Source organism: Nelusetta ayraudi, unplaced genomic scaffold (genome assembly GCF_046127955.1).
Source record: "Nelusetta ayraudi isolate G7.1 ecotype Tasmania unplaced genomic scaffold, CSIRO-AGI_Nayr_v1 ptg000026l, whole genome shotgun sequence".
Taxonomy (NCBI): Eukaryota; Metazoa; Chordata; class Actinopteri; order Tetraodontiformes; family Monacanthidae; genus Nelusetta; species Nelusetta ayraudi.
In genome coordinates this window covers 6,580,001-6,594,281 of record NW_027466076.1, presented here as the reverse complement: position 1 = coordinate 6,594,281, position 14,281 = coordinate 6,580,001, and the positions used below count along the sequence as shown (strand labels likewise).

At 50.5% G+C, this 14,281-nt stretch overlaps 1 protein-coding gene across 2 annotated transcripts; it reads left to right on the top strand.

Annotated features, from left to right (window-relative positions):
* The first annotated feature begins 243 nt into the window (after positions 1-243).
* Positions 244-13,773, top strand: mamdc4 (MAM domain containing 4). Of its 2 annotated transcripts, none has more exons than XM_076029366.1 (29): positions 244-469; positions 1,775-1,867; positions 2,357-2,521; positions 2,848-2,973; positions 3,512-3,745; positions 3,839-3,964; positions 4,509-4,667; positions 4,771-4,874; positions 5,674-5,829; positions 6,115-6,205; positions 6,295-6,411; positions 6,737-6,835; positions 6,935-7,072; positions 7,150-7,289; positions 7,737-7,845; positions 7,939-8,043; positions 8,464-8,598; positions 8,700-8,827; positions 8,925-9,141; positions 9,382-9,519; positions 9,614-9,741; positions 9,869-9,959; positions 10,375-10,524; positions 10,992-11,117; positions 11,207-11,331; positions 11,435-11,540; positions 12,218-12,393; positions 13,104-13,166; positions 13,634-13,773. In XM_076029366.1, exons 1-29 carry the CDS (start codon positions 376-378, stop codon positions 13,667-13,669), a joined length of 3,675 nt encoding a protein of 1,224 aa, XP_075885481.1. In that variant the 5' UTR covers positions 244-375; the 3' UTR covers positions 13,670-13,773. The 2 variants fall into 2 exon arrangements, with proteins under 2 accessions (XP_075885481.1, XP_075885480.1); XM_076029365.1 differs by having other exon boundaries at positions 13,101-13,166.
* Positions 13,774-14,281: the final 508 nt, after the last annotated feature.

Genomic DNA, 14,281 nt, shown 5'->3' with positions numbered 1-14,281 from the left:
TTCTTGTCACACTACTGTACTGATCATCAGCGCGGCTGCGACGCCGACCAACGAAGATGTCACTGCTTCTATATTGAGAATAGCCTCCCAAAGACCGTAATGTGTCTAATTCACACACCAACATGTTAACGTTAGCTCCAGACTTATCGTGTATGTTTGATTTTTAATACTTTGGAGCCATTATGCAAAGTTTACAGTGACACGACAAGACCTTCCAACAACCAACGTGTTGCAGGTTTTAATTGCTCTGCAGTCTGTTGTGCAACGAGCGTGTTGTGCACGCGTGGCTTTACGAGCGCTTGGCAGCAGGTGCATGCTGGGAGAATGTAAAGTCCGCCTGGTGTGTCTTAGAAATGGAAGAGGAGACCAGAGTCGATGATCGCAGGTCCTTCAGTTGGGCTGTTGAGGAGCAGCAAGATGTTGGTGTGGGGGAGATCAGCACTCACACTGCTGCTGGCACTGCACTTTGGTAAGAACCTGCATGTGTGTGTGTGTGTGTGTGTGTGTGTAGATAAACCTGGATGTAGATGGTAGACACTCCAAGCTTGATTATGAAATTGTTGAGTTTAATGACTCATTACCGTAGAGTCGCTGCAGCTGTTGGTGGCAGAGGCATCAATCGGGTAACTTGTGTTTGAAAGTCTAAAATGAAATTTCAGTCAAAGGTTTTTCACTTCTTTTATTCCAATGTCAGAAATTCTGCAGGAGTTTTTCTCCTTTCTGGATTCACTTTGCTTTTTGTCACACGAGCAAACAGTAAAACAAATCAGATTAAGATCAGACGTTGTTCTGCATCATTTATGGATCATTCTGAGTTGGCAGTTGTTCATAATTAACCTGTTTGTAAAAAAAACCCCAACTTTTTAATTCTAATTGTTTTATAAATGTTTTGTTTTGAAAGAGTTAAAAAAAAAAAAAAAACAATGTACAACCAGTAAAAATTCCAAATGACTGAGCTTTGGTTTAATTCCACCTCAGTAGGAACAATAACTCGCTCACAAGTAGAATAGAATAGAATGGACTTTATTGTCATTGTACTCCAGGTTACACAGAAGCTGGATGGGAGGCCCTCACTGGCACCTGCACTGGTGCGTCACGCCACTGCAGCGTGGCCTGATGGTGAGGGCCTCTTGTCCAGCGTCAATGTGCTGATAGACTCTCAGTGCCAGCAGCTGGCTGGCCGGCTGGCTGCCTGACTGACTGGCTGGCTGGCTGACTGACTGACTGGCTGGCTGGCTGACTGACTGCCTGCCGTCTTGGTGGGAGACCTTTGGATGAACACTTGGCACTTGTGACTTCGTCCAGTCTCTGAGTTCAAACTGATAGCGACTGGACCATAAATGCTGATAAGGGAAGCGTGCAGCTGGACTCTAAGTCAGACCACCAGTGGAAGTCCTGACGCTCACAGTTTGCTGCTTCAGGTCGTCCTTTATGGACGGAATTACAGACGATATGTTAGTCGGCCTAGGAATCATTTTTGGCAATCAGTGCAAACGTGAGATAAGGTGGCAGCGCTGCCTTGGAATCTCAACAATCTCAAAGTCTGACTGTTGTGGCTGCAGCACTTTATTTATTTATCTCTTTGTTTATTCATTTCTTTTCATCAGAACTGTGTCTTTGTTCAAAACTCAGCATTTACAACAACAAGCGGTCCGTAATAGATGCAGGACTTGGTGAACAGCCGGTGCTTGAAGACCAGATGTCATTAAAAATAAAAACCTTTCCGAAGCTCCTGCTCACGACGTCACGGTGACTCTATGATCTTCTTGCACAGTGGCTGCTGGTTGGGCCGACCAATGTGTGAGTCCCGAGTTTAACTGCGACTTTGTGTGCGACTGCCCTGAGTGTGAGGATGAGCTGGACTGCGGTAAGTTTGAAATATTTTTTTACATATACAGCAAATTCAAATACTCAACTTTGATGAAGCTGTGCTCAGTCTTGCAATCTTTTCCCACGTCGTTATTTTTCATATTTGGTTCCAGTGGAAGAGTCGCGCATGATTTACTAGCCAAAACCCCCCTGACATACTTAACCCTCTGTTTGCAGCCTCCCGCAAACAATCTCAACCTTAAATGTGACGCAGAAACGAGACAAAGCAAAGAGCAGGCGGGGAGATGTTGGCACTCATTTGTAGGATTCATCAGTCTCGCCTCTGTGACATCACAAAGGGCTGAGTTCCAGCACTGGTAGAACCCACTTAGTGAAAGGTGGAGCAGCAGAAGAAGAACTGTCTTCAACAGCATCAGAGCCCGAACCAGAACCAGTGCAGTTGCCCGAACCTCACTGAACCTTCTCCGTGAAGAAGACCTGGATGACTGAGAACCTTCACGTGGTTCCTTCTCTTCTGTGTTGCCAGGTTACAGAGGGAGAGACTTCCAGTGCGACTTTGAGCACGAGGCCCAGTGCGGCTGGACCGAGCAGTCCCTCAACGCAGCCGAGTACAGCTGGGAGAGACGGCAGAGGGGGCCGACGCCGGCCAGCAGCGGACCCTCCTCAGACTACACCACCGGGACGGCCTCGGGTACGCTCTCACACGGCCCTGTAGTCCTACCAAGACCAAGACCTGATCCAGACTGGAGAGCATGGAGATCCAGAGCAGCCTGGAGATAGCAAAGAACCACAAGAACCTCTCTTTCACTCGGCAGTCAGTGTGTTGTGTGCAGTGCAGTGCAGTGCCGCAGTGGATGATGGCAGTCGTGACCAGAAGAGTGACAGTGGCAGGACCTTCACCAGCTGCCTGCTGGATCTTCAGCTGCTCACTCCAACAATGATGCTGTCCTGTGTGCATGATGATTGTTGATACACAACCCATATTAAAGTACTGCACTACTGTTTCCTGTCGCTCAGGTTGGTTCATGGGAGTGAAAGCAGTGGCGTCCGAGTCTCCCCACACCGCCGTCCTCGTGTCTCCGCAGATCGCCGAGACCTCAGCCACCTGCCGCCTCCGTCTGCGATACTTCCTGTGGGACTCAGGTGAAAAGCTTGTTGCTGCTTGTAGACCGACTGCTTGTGCTGAAACATCACCGTGACATCACGATGACATCATACTGGAGAACACTGATGAGTCTGGAAGCTTCTGCTCCTCGACCACACAGCATCTTCATGGCTGATTCCACTCAGGAACCAGCAGTTCTTCAACTACCAGCTGGTAGTTCTTCAACAACCAGCTGGCAGTTCTTCAACTACCAGCTGGTTCTTACTGCTGGAACCAAACATCAGCTCTGCAAACAGATGTTTCCCCCAGTGGTGGATAGATAGAGATGTAGCTAATGCTAGGTGTTGATACAGGAAGTGATGCTGATGTAATAAACTCTCAGTGAGACACAGTGACTGCTTCTGCTGAAAACAGTGCTATCAGGCATCTCAGCTGCTTTTCCTCCCCAACGCGTCCATCAAATGTCACGAGTGCCACAATCCAAGAAGGGCTTTGCTACTTTCACTCATCACACACTGTTGCGTGCTTGTTGTGTGCCTGTGGTGTGCCTGTGGTGTGCCTGTGGTGTGACTGCAGCCTCCAAGGGTCTGGGCTCCTCGCCATTATGGGCCTCGGTGGTGCAGCAGGACTCCCAGGAGGCGGTGGTGTGGCGGCCCGAGGCCACCAGCGTGCGAGGCTGGAGGGAAGACACCATCTTCCTGGGCCGCATTCCCGGCGGCTTCAGGCTCCACCTCCACTCGCAGCGCTCCCAGGGCCAGAGGGGCGACGTGGCGCTGGACCACCTGGAGTTCCTGGACTGCGCTCTGCCGCGTTAGTTCCCCCCCACACGCAGGTTAGACTCCCCTGCAGGCTGGACGGGTCAAGCCGTGACGAGCTGTGTGTCCTCTGTCGTTGCATCATCAGTCCAGGTCCCTGGAGCCGAGTGTCCCGCCGGCACCATGGAGTGCGACCGCGAGGGCTGCGTGGACCTGCGCAAGGTCTGCGACGGCACCGACGACTGCGGCGACAAGACGGACGAGCAGAGCTGCGGTGAGACGTCGGCGCAGTGGCGGCAGAGTGGCGGCAGAGTGCCCCCCCTCTGCCTCCGCGGTGTAGAAACAGTTTGTAAAGTCTGGAAGGTCCAGTCCAGGAAGGTCCAGTCTGTCATGTTTGGAGATTTTGAGAAGATGACAGCGACATCAAGTGGTTACATTTTAGATTGCAGCAATCTGTGGCTCACCCTTCTCCTGAACTTGCCAGTGAGCTGCTTCTAAGGGGAGGAAAACCACATGACTTCTATTGTGCTGCCAGTAAACACTATTATTAATATTTCTATGGGTAGTACATTAAGTTTTTACCAATATTAAAATTATGAATCAGGCCAAACTTTCCACAGTAGACCTTTTAACAGGAGAACAGATCATTCCAATGCTACTGTGTGGATGCTACAGTGTGGATGCTACAGTGTGGATGCTACAGTGTGGATGCTACAGTGTGGATGCTACTGTGTGGATGCTACAGTGTGGATGCTACTGTGTGAATGCTACAGTGTGGATGCTACAGTGTATCTTCACCGTGGTGCTCGTGTGTGCAGAAGAGTTCCGGCTCTGTGACTTCGAGGACGGCCTATGCGACTGGGACCTCAGCTCTCTGTCCCCACTCAAGTGGTTCAGGACCAGTCAGACCAACATCTCCTCCAGCATGGAGCCTCTGGTGGGACCCGGCAGGGATCACTCCAGCAACACCGCAGCAGGTTGGACAGCACCGTGGATGTTTGCCTGCTTGTCTGTTGGTTGGTTTTCACCGCCGTTCCGCTCACAGTGGCGACAATAAAGAACCTCTTGGGGTTATTTCAGGTCACTTCCTGTATGTCACTTTGCCGGAGGGTGGTCTCACACAGGACTGGGCCACTTTCCAGAGCCCCCGACTGGAGCCCACCAACAGCACACACCCTTGTAAGGTGAGCCTGGACTTTATTTTGGTCAAATCTTCACTTTTGCATCGACTGAATAAGAAATAAAGGGAATAAAATATTCCTGTCTTCTTTCATTACATTGACATCACTGGTGTATGATTCTGACCATCAGTCGCTCTGGAGTCAAAAAGTGCATCGTGAAGAAGAAAAAAAACATATACAAGTCACACTTTTTTTAGACAAAATCCAAAACCAAGAAGAGTAATTTCTTCTGGGAAGGCGAGTTATAATAATAATAATAGAATAAAGAACACCTGGCTGAACAGGTGGACGCAATGTTCACCCAACACATGACGACACATGGAATTTCTGTATCCAGGTACTACCCCAAAAAAATTAGAATATCCAGTAAAAGTTGTTTTATTTTGGCAGTTTAACATAAAAGATGAAAGCAACACATTTTATTGAGCCATTCCACGCAAATTGACATCTCAAGCAGTTCCTTGTTGTAACTTTGCTCATTAAGATTTTCAGCTTATTAAAACCACAAAGCCACAAACTCAAGTTTTTTTTTAAGCTGCAAGACCTGATCAGCAAAATCCATAGAAATAAAAACTTGAAATATATTGATTTGCATATTATTCCTTTATATAATATGTCACATTCACCTTTTACGTTGAAGTGCAGAAATACAGCAACCTCTTCAGGATATTCTAGTTTTCTGGGTAGCAGCTGTATATGCTGTAAGTGGCACCTGAGTAGAAGCTGCATGATGAGAGGAGGCGGGACTCAGTCTGGAGGAGGCGGGACTCACTCAGCCGCTCTTCTGTGTGCGTCCCTCCAGATGGTGATGTACACCCACCAGTTTGGCCCGCGCTCCGGCGGCCTCACTGTGCTGCTGGCCAATGACAAGATCTCCCCGGTGTGGGAGAGGGGCGGAGCTCTGGGAGACGTGTGGGTGAAGGCGGAGGTGGAGCTGGTCAGCAGCTCCGTGTTCCAGGTGAGCGCCGCTCCTCCAGTCCTCCTCACCTCCTGACTGACTCACTGACTGACTCACTGACTCATCCATCAACATGCTGAACATCAAGCACACACTCCTCTCTTTGAGTCATTGATGGGTTCAGAATGAACACACTGGATCCTTGGCCCGGCAGCCACCCAGTGGAAACCCAGTGCGTTGTTACTGGACAGGAAATGACAAGAAATAGAAGACAAATCTGTGCACATTTAAGTGATTACAATGTTTCCACCAACTGACGCCTTCAACACTTTGCTGTGGCACCAGATTGTCTTCATGGCAGCGATCAGGGACTCGGAGTACGGAGGCGTGGCAGTGGACAGCATCGTGCTCTCTCCAGAGTGTCGAGTGTCACCCGGTGAGACTTTGCCTCACATCAGGTCCGAGAACAGTTCTGATGTTCCATATCAGAAGATGTCAGAGTGAGTGATGACTCTCTTTGTGCAGTGAATGACAGCTTTGTTTCGAGCTTTCCTGACCCTCCGGCCGATCCCTGCACCCAACCACACAAGATGTGTGATTTTACTCCAGACTGCGACGATGGACAGGATGAAGCCAAGTGTGGTGAGTGAAGAAAGAGTGAATTCAGTGTGAGAGGAGGCTCACGAAGAAGCATTTTGCAACAGCACGTCGTTGGGACTCAGGTCCTGGAGTTGGTCTGCGCAAAGAGAAATTAAAAATATAAACAAAGTAGTGAAATGTGAAGAAGAAATATCAAATGAGCAGAAGTCTAAAAACGATGTTTTAAACAGTAACAAAGTAAGAGTAGTATAACTAACATGTACACAATGTGCAAGTGTTTGCCAGTGGCTGTGATTGGAAGTCCTGTGGCGTCTTGATGTGTTTCAACATGTTGACCTGAGTGTGATGTCTGACTGACCGTCTGCAGGGGACTTCTCCTCGGCTGAGGGCAGCTCAGGCTGGACCGACACCAGCGTGGGCAGTCAAAGTTGGACCCTGTTTAAAAACAGCACATCAACCGGCACAGGTAGGAGGAGCCCACCTGCCATCTCCAGCCTCCTTCTTCGTCTTCATCCCTTCATTCCCTCAGAGACCAAACCTGTGCGTGGTTGTTTGTCTTCTCCAGAGGAGTACCTGTACGTGGTGAAGTCTCCGGGCCAGCTGCTGACCGAAGCCCAGGCCCGGACCCCCCTGCTGGGCCCCAGCGGGCCCGCCTGCACCCTGAGCTTTGAGTACGCCTTAACTGGCAACCCGGGCCACATCGGTGAGTGGTCTCAACCCGCCAGTCCGTGTCTCCTCCTCTCCCGACGCTCCTCGCTCACACCTTGTGCGCCGCCGCAGGTGAGCTGTCCGTCAGGGTGATTGACAGCGTGCGGGGGGCGGAGCCAAAGATGTGGGCCTTTGCTGGGAAAACGGGAAGAGACCCGGACTCGTGGCGCTCGGTCGACTTGGCGGTGGGAGCCAGAAAACACCGCTTCCAGGTTTGTCCTCTGAGATCAGTACACAGTCACATGGTCTGATCACTGCTGGGATACACTGCAACTGTCTATGACATCACCATGACATCACCATGATATCATACTGGAGAACACTGATGAGTCTGGAAGCTTCTGCTCCTCGACCACACAGCATCTTCATGGCTGATTCCACTCAGGAACCAGCAGTTCTTCAACTACCAGCTGGTAGTTCTTCAACAACCAGCTGGCAGTTCTTCAACTACCAGCTGGTTCTTACTGCTGGAACCAAACATCAGCTCTACAGACAGATGTTTCCCCCAGTGGTGGATAGATGGAGCTGTAGCTAATGTCAGGTGTTGATACAGGAAGTGATGCTGAGTCCCAGTGAGACACGGTGAGCGTCAGGTGTGTTGTCTCTTCACTCACTGCTCTTCATCGCTCCCTCCTCTGCCTCTGCTCTTGCTGTCCCAGCTGGTGTATGAAGCTCGCGCCATCAAACTTTGTCCCTGTGCAAAGATTAAAGTGAGGAAGGTTCGCTTCCTGGACTGCCACGCTGACTACCGCCCTCACTCTCCCACAGGTGACTCTCCAGCTAGACCAGTGTCCCTCTAGCCAGTCTGTCCAGTCTGTCCTGGCTTCACTCATTCCTCTGTGTGTTCGTCTACCTGCCCAGAGCTCTCATGTAACTTTGAGGATGGACTATGTGGGTGGTACCAGGACACCTGCGACAACTTTGACTGGATGCAGCTGGAGGGGATGGACCACACCATCAGCGTCGGTCAGCAAAATATATCTACAACATATGTGTGCAGTGAAGTGGAATGGACTTCTCAATGGCAACAATGTTTTTTAAATGGAGATAAAGACTCGCATTCACTTCCAGCCCCAGAGTTGATGACTTTGTCGAGTCTTACTGACCTGCTGGACCTCCAATGCATTGACGGACCTCCTCCCAATACTCTGATTCTTCTGTTTTCCACCTCATATTTGTATTGTGGTGCTAATTTGTCATACACCTGTGCAGGAATCTTGTTTCTCCACAGGACCTTCTGGTCCGACAAAGAGCAGAAACACAGATGACTGTTCTAACCCCTGTGTGTGTGTGTGTGTGTGTGTGTGTGTGTGTGTGTGTGTGTGTGTGTGTGTGTGTGTGTGTGTGTGTGTGTGTGTGTGTGTGTGTGTGTGTGTGTGTGTCCAGGGAGGAGTCTGGCCGTGGACATGTGGTCTTGGTCTCTGCGTGGAGAGTCAGGGCGCCTCCTCTCCTTCACTCAGTCTCCTGACCCTGACCAGTCGTGTCTGTCCTTCTACTACAAGGTCTACGGGCCCAACACAGGTGAGGAGCCCTGTCAAGCACCGCCCACTGTTCTTCAGAGAGGTGAGAAGGTCTCGCGAAGGTCTTTAAACCCCGCTGGTCCGACCTGCTCCTTCCTCCAGGCGCTCTGAATGTGAAGGTGTTGGACCAGAACGGTGTGGAGCTTCTCCTGTGGACCCGCAGCGGAGCACACGGCAACGTGTGGCACGAAGCCCACTGCCCGGTGCCGGAGCAGTTAACCACCTTCCAGGTAGGTCCTGGCCCAGTCAGGTGGAGGAGAATAGCAGCTTCTCAGCAGCTTCATGGACTCAGGTCTCAGGTTCCCCTCCTTGTTTCTTCCGTCCTAGCTGATATTTGAAGCCGTTCGCTCCGGCTTCGACGGCCGCATCGCCATCGACGACGTGTCCTTCGCCAAGCGGCCGTGCTCGGTGCCCAGTCTCTGCTCCTTCGAGGGCCAGCACTGCGGCTACGAAAGCTACGGCAACGTCCACTGGCTGCACCGCAGCGCACACAGCGGCTCCGGCAGCGGACCCAGGACCGACCACACGCTGGAGACCCAGCGAGGTGATGACATCACGCATCCTGCACACACCCACATTCATACAAGACACCAGGACATGAAGAAGAAAAAAGAAAGCATGGGCAAACTACGGCCCGGGGGCCCTGTGTGGCCCGTTCAGCTTTCTAATGCGGTTTTGACCACTGGGTGGCGCCACCTGCTGGTAGTCAGCTTATCACAAGGTATAAAAGCGTGGAGTGAGACTGCAGTTGGACATTGACACCATGGCTTTAATGGTGGTGCAGGCTTCTACATGATGGTCAACACCGCAGCAAATGTCCTCCCGGCCGGCCAGGTCGGATACCTCGTCTCCCCCTTCCGCTCAGGAAGCACCAAGACCGAGTGCGTCAGCTTCTGGTATCACATGGGCGGGATGAATCCAGGTGAGACCCCCCCCCCACACACACACACACAGACTGAAGCAGCGGTCTCTCAATACAAGCACAGTCCTGTAAGCCCATGTTGCTGCTTGTGCAGGGTCCTTGACTTTATACATGAAGTTGAGGAGTGGCAAGAGGCTGGAGATGTTCTCTGACAGCCTGGGCCAGGGAGACATGTGGCGCCACGGCAGCGGGAACCTGAGGAGCACCCAGGAGGAGTGGCAGGTACACCCGGGCCTCCACGCTGCTTATTCAGGGCTTTCTGCTGAGAGCTGAAGAAATAAATGTGCACAGCAAATGTTCAGAGGGCGTCACCAGGTGGAACCTCTGCCCGTGTTCTTGTGCTGCACAGCTGGAGTTCCAGGTGGTGGGAGCTGGTGGGAAGGACAGCTTCGTTGCCGTCGACGACATTTTCATTTCCAGACACCCGTGTCCAGACCGAGGTGGGCGTCAGTCACCTGTCAGTGTCAGAAAACACTGCTCACTGGGCTGTTTCTCTTTCTTTGTCTGTTTGCTTTTGTGGCTGTGTTAATATAGATATTATTATCATCATTATTATTATTATTGTTATTATTATTATTATTATTATTATTATTATTATTATTATCATCATCATCACTATTATTATTATTATTATTATTATTATTATTATTATTATTATTATTATTATTATTATTATTATCACTATTATTATTATTATTATTATTATTATCATTACCTGGTGGTAGCACAGTGGCAGTGCAGTGCTGCCACAGCAGAGGGCTGCTGCAGTGCCATCATCAGGATATGACCCCTGATGAACCACATGACCTCTGACCCCGAGTGATTCCAACCTGATGTTGCTGTCCACTGTCTCAGACGCCGTGTGCACTCTGGAGAGTGGGATGTGCACCTGGTCCAACACTCTGAACGTGGAGGTGGACAAACTGGACTGGGAGCTGACCAATCAGGAGGCGGACAAGCACTACTCCACCCCGCACAGTGACCACACGCTGGGCACAGAGAGAGGTCAGTGCTCCTCAGTCTTCACAGTCTCATCTTGTGCTTTATGGAGCTCAGGAACGCAGTGGTGAGCACCTCACAGCAAGAAGATTGAGGGTTCCATTCCCAGGGTCTCCTGGGGCCTTTCTGTGTGGAGTTTGCATCTTCTCCCTTTGCATGTCTGCTGGCTTCTCTGCATGTTCTCCATGTTCTCCATGTTCTCCTGTGTCTGTTGGCTTCTCTCCATGTTCTCCTGTGTCTGCTGGCTTATCTGCATGTTCTCCATGTTCTCCTGTGTCTGCTGGCTTCTCTGCATGTTCTCCATGTTCTCCTGTGTCTGCTGGCTTCACTCCATGTTCTCCTGTGTCTGCTGGCTTATCTGCATGTTCTCCATGTTCTCCTGTGTCTGCTGCTCCAGCTTCCTCCCACACTCAGGTATAGAAGATGAATGGTTGGATGGATGGAACTCAGTCCAATGTGTCTCTGACTTGCAGGCCACTTCCTGTTCCTGTCGAGCAGCAACCGGACAGCGGCGGCTGACAATGCCTGGCTGCTGAGCCCTCACCTGCCTCCAACCACAGGCACCTGTCTGAGGTTCTGGGCCTACAGACAGTCCTCATGTGAGGAAACCATCTGCCACCAGTTTGTTAGTTAGACCGGAACTCGATGCTGTGATATTTGACCTCTGTGTGTCCTCACTGTGCTGCAGCCGACTGCAAGCTGAAGGTGTGGAGCTTGTCTGAAGGTAAAGTCAACCAGCTGCTGGTCATCACAGACCTGCAGGAGCCCTGGAGACGCTACAGCGTCGACATCACATCCACGGTGGAGTACCAGGTACCATCCCGATCTATCATTTACACCACAGCTGCTTCGACCGACCCTGACTGACCTCGTATCAGGACTGAGCTTCACCTGGTGCTGCGTTCACTGTCAACAGATCGTGTTTGAGGGAATCAGAGGCACCGCGGGCTTCATCGGCCTGGACGATATCCAGTACACGGTGGGCGTGGACTGCGCTAAGGAAGTCACAGACGTGATGCCAGGTACGACGTCTCACTGATTTTCATTGTTTGACCAGCTGACGACAGAAGGTCTTTGCCCCAAACCTCCTCTTCACTAACACACCAAACCAAACTGAGTGCTCCGTCAGTTTATACTGTGTCTGGACTCAGTTCACCCCGACACGCCCAGCTAAGAAAAAAGTGTTTGGAGACCGTGAGGTGGTTTGAAGCACCAAAAAGAGTGACGGGTTTTACTGCTAACTCTCGGAAGAGGAAGACAGCGACAGATTAGATAAAAGTCTGAGAGAAAGCACAGCTTTCAAATGGCTTTTCACCCTCCAACATGTACAACTGCTGTAGAGCAGGTTCAGAGAGGAGAGGATGGTATTCAAGAAGGAAATGAGTGAGACAGGAAGAAGTTTGGAATGCTTGACAGCTTGTTTTCTTTGTTGCCGTTTTAGGATATCTGAAGGATTTACAATGATGTTTATTTATATATTAACGTTTTTTTTTTCTTGAGCGTTTCCGAAATTTGTCCTAAAATTCCGAAATTTGTTATACTTGCGACTTGAGGCTGTAAAGTGAATTGCCCTTTGGAAAATTCTTGAAGTTGTTTGAATCTTGAGTCTTTGAATCAAACACCAGTGAGTCTTCCAGCTCCAGCAGCTGCGTGAGCTCCAGACACTCAGTGGATCTGTGCTCCTCCCTCTGCCAACCAGGCAAACCAGACGACAGTGGAGGCATCGCCGCCTCCGTCATCGTGGTCTTGCTGCTGATTGGCTCCTTGGTTGGCGCGCTGGTCCTCTATCTGAGGAAGCGGCAAGGATCCAGCGCTGCACCGCCGCCAGCAGCCAGAGGGGGCTTCACCAACAGCACATACCAGCCAGACGCCATGGTGAGTTCACATCAATCCATCAAGAGACTATCATGGGATATGAAGACATGTTGCTTTAAAGCCCCACCAGGGTGTTTAGCTCTTAGAACCACCCAGAACCACAAGGGTGTTGAGCTCCTTATTGAAATGACTCTGGAAACACTGCAACCATGGAGGAGATGCGGCTGTTTGATGACTGACTGACTGTTAATATTAAAAAGCTCAATGGGCCACATGTGGCCCCCGGGCCGTAGTTTGCCCGTGCCTGGTCTAGCTCCCAGCCAGCTGCCATCTTGCACCAGAACATTTCTAAGGAAGCCTGGTGTGGACAATCCAGCTGCCTGACAGTGTAGCGTTTGGTATTTAGGCTGAACACTAGGGGGCGTCCTCAAATAAACCAACGAAGAAGAAGAAGAAGAAGGAGGAGGAGGAGAAGGTGGGCCAGTTATCCAGGTTTGGGTGTGCAAACTCAGGAGAGGGGGGAAGAGTGAAAGAACAGCTGCGATCTAAACTATAACCACTTGGTGTTGCTGTTTCCTCTTAAAAACTACTGCACACTGGACCTTGAAGATTTGTCTTTGTGATTTCAGTCAACGGGGTTACACAAATATATTGGTTCCCACATCTCAACTCAAGTTGAGTTTGCGCCCCGCTAGGCCGGGTCCGCTGGACCTCCTAGCTGATTGGTCGGACAGTCTGTCACTCACGGTAAATCATGTTGCCTCCAGCAGGACCGTGTGGTTGTCCCGCCAGTGCAGGTCCACCCCATGGCAGCCGGCTTCAACAACATCTCTGTGAGTGCACACAGCCTCCACTGAGTCCCTCTCATCTGTTCTGCATGGATTGGACCTCCTTCATCCCACTATTGGAACATGTTCTGTCTCCAACACCAACACCAACACCAACCCAGTACAGTTTGAATCAGAACTGATTTCCAGGACCAAATTCCCAGATCAACAATTAACGGAACACACAAACACACACATACACACAGAGCACTTTAAGTTGCACACATGTTTTTATCTTATCGTATTTATTTGTTTTTTTATCCTTTTCTTATTTATTGTTACATTTTATTGTTGATGGTGTTGCTGTTATTGGCTCACACACATTGACACTGGTCCGTCTTGTGTTACTATCGCTGCTGTAAAACACAGATTTCCCCCTTTAGGGATCAATAAAGTTCTGTTGGATTTTGTTGTGCTGCTGCTGCTGCTGCTGCTGCTGACTGCTGCCTGTGTGTGCCCTGCTGTTCCTGCAGATCTCTGGCGTCAGCAGGGGGACGGAGGTGGCTTGAAGCAGGAGGAGCAGCGGGGGAGGGGGCGCCACCTACTGGTGGCTTTTTGAAATGAAGGCGATATCACAGCAGGAGAACTGCTTGTGTCGCCTCTTACCACTCACACACACACACACACACACACACACACACACACACATACACTCACACACAAACATATACATACCATTAGTACGTCGTCAACAGCAGTCCTGCAGCAGTTGTGAATGGTGCTGCTGGCTCAGGTCACTCACTGGAGGCAGAGGGTCAACGATGGATGACCTTGATGACGGATGACCTTGATTGAAAAGCTAAATTTTGCACGTAAAGTGAGGGACGGCAGGCAGAGGGCGCTGGAGCGACACAACCCACTGACGACACACAACACACTCCCAACAGCTTCAAGTCAGACTCCACACAGAAACATCTTTGCAGTGTTTCCAAGTGAACCCTGCAGTCTGCAGTGAGCCCTGCAGTGATCCCTCCTCAGTAGGGGAGTTGCAGTGTCGTTTGTGTGGGTGTGAAAGGGTTGAAAGTTGGCCTGGATGATGAAGGATGACGTTGGGTTGCCAACAGAAAGTAGAGGAGGAAGCACGACGACGACACAAACAACAGTTGCTGTGGCATTGACAC

Bases quoted from the DNA above. Each gene is read 5' to 3' on its own strand.
- mamdc4 (XM_076029365.1), top strand. From the start codon at position 376: ATGATCGCAGGTCCTTCAGTTGGGCTGTTGAGGAGCAGCAAGATGTTG. The intron at 3,746-3,838 runs GTTAGTTCCCCC...TTGCATCATCAG, and splicing joins CCTGGACTGCGCTCTGCCGC to TCCAGGTCCCTGGAGCCGAG. The intron at 8,044-8,463 runs GTCAGCAAAATA...GTGTGTGTCCAG, and splicing joins GGACCACACCATCAGCGTCG to GGAGGAGTCTGGCCGTGGAC.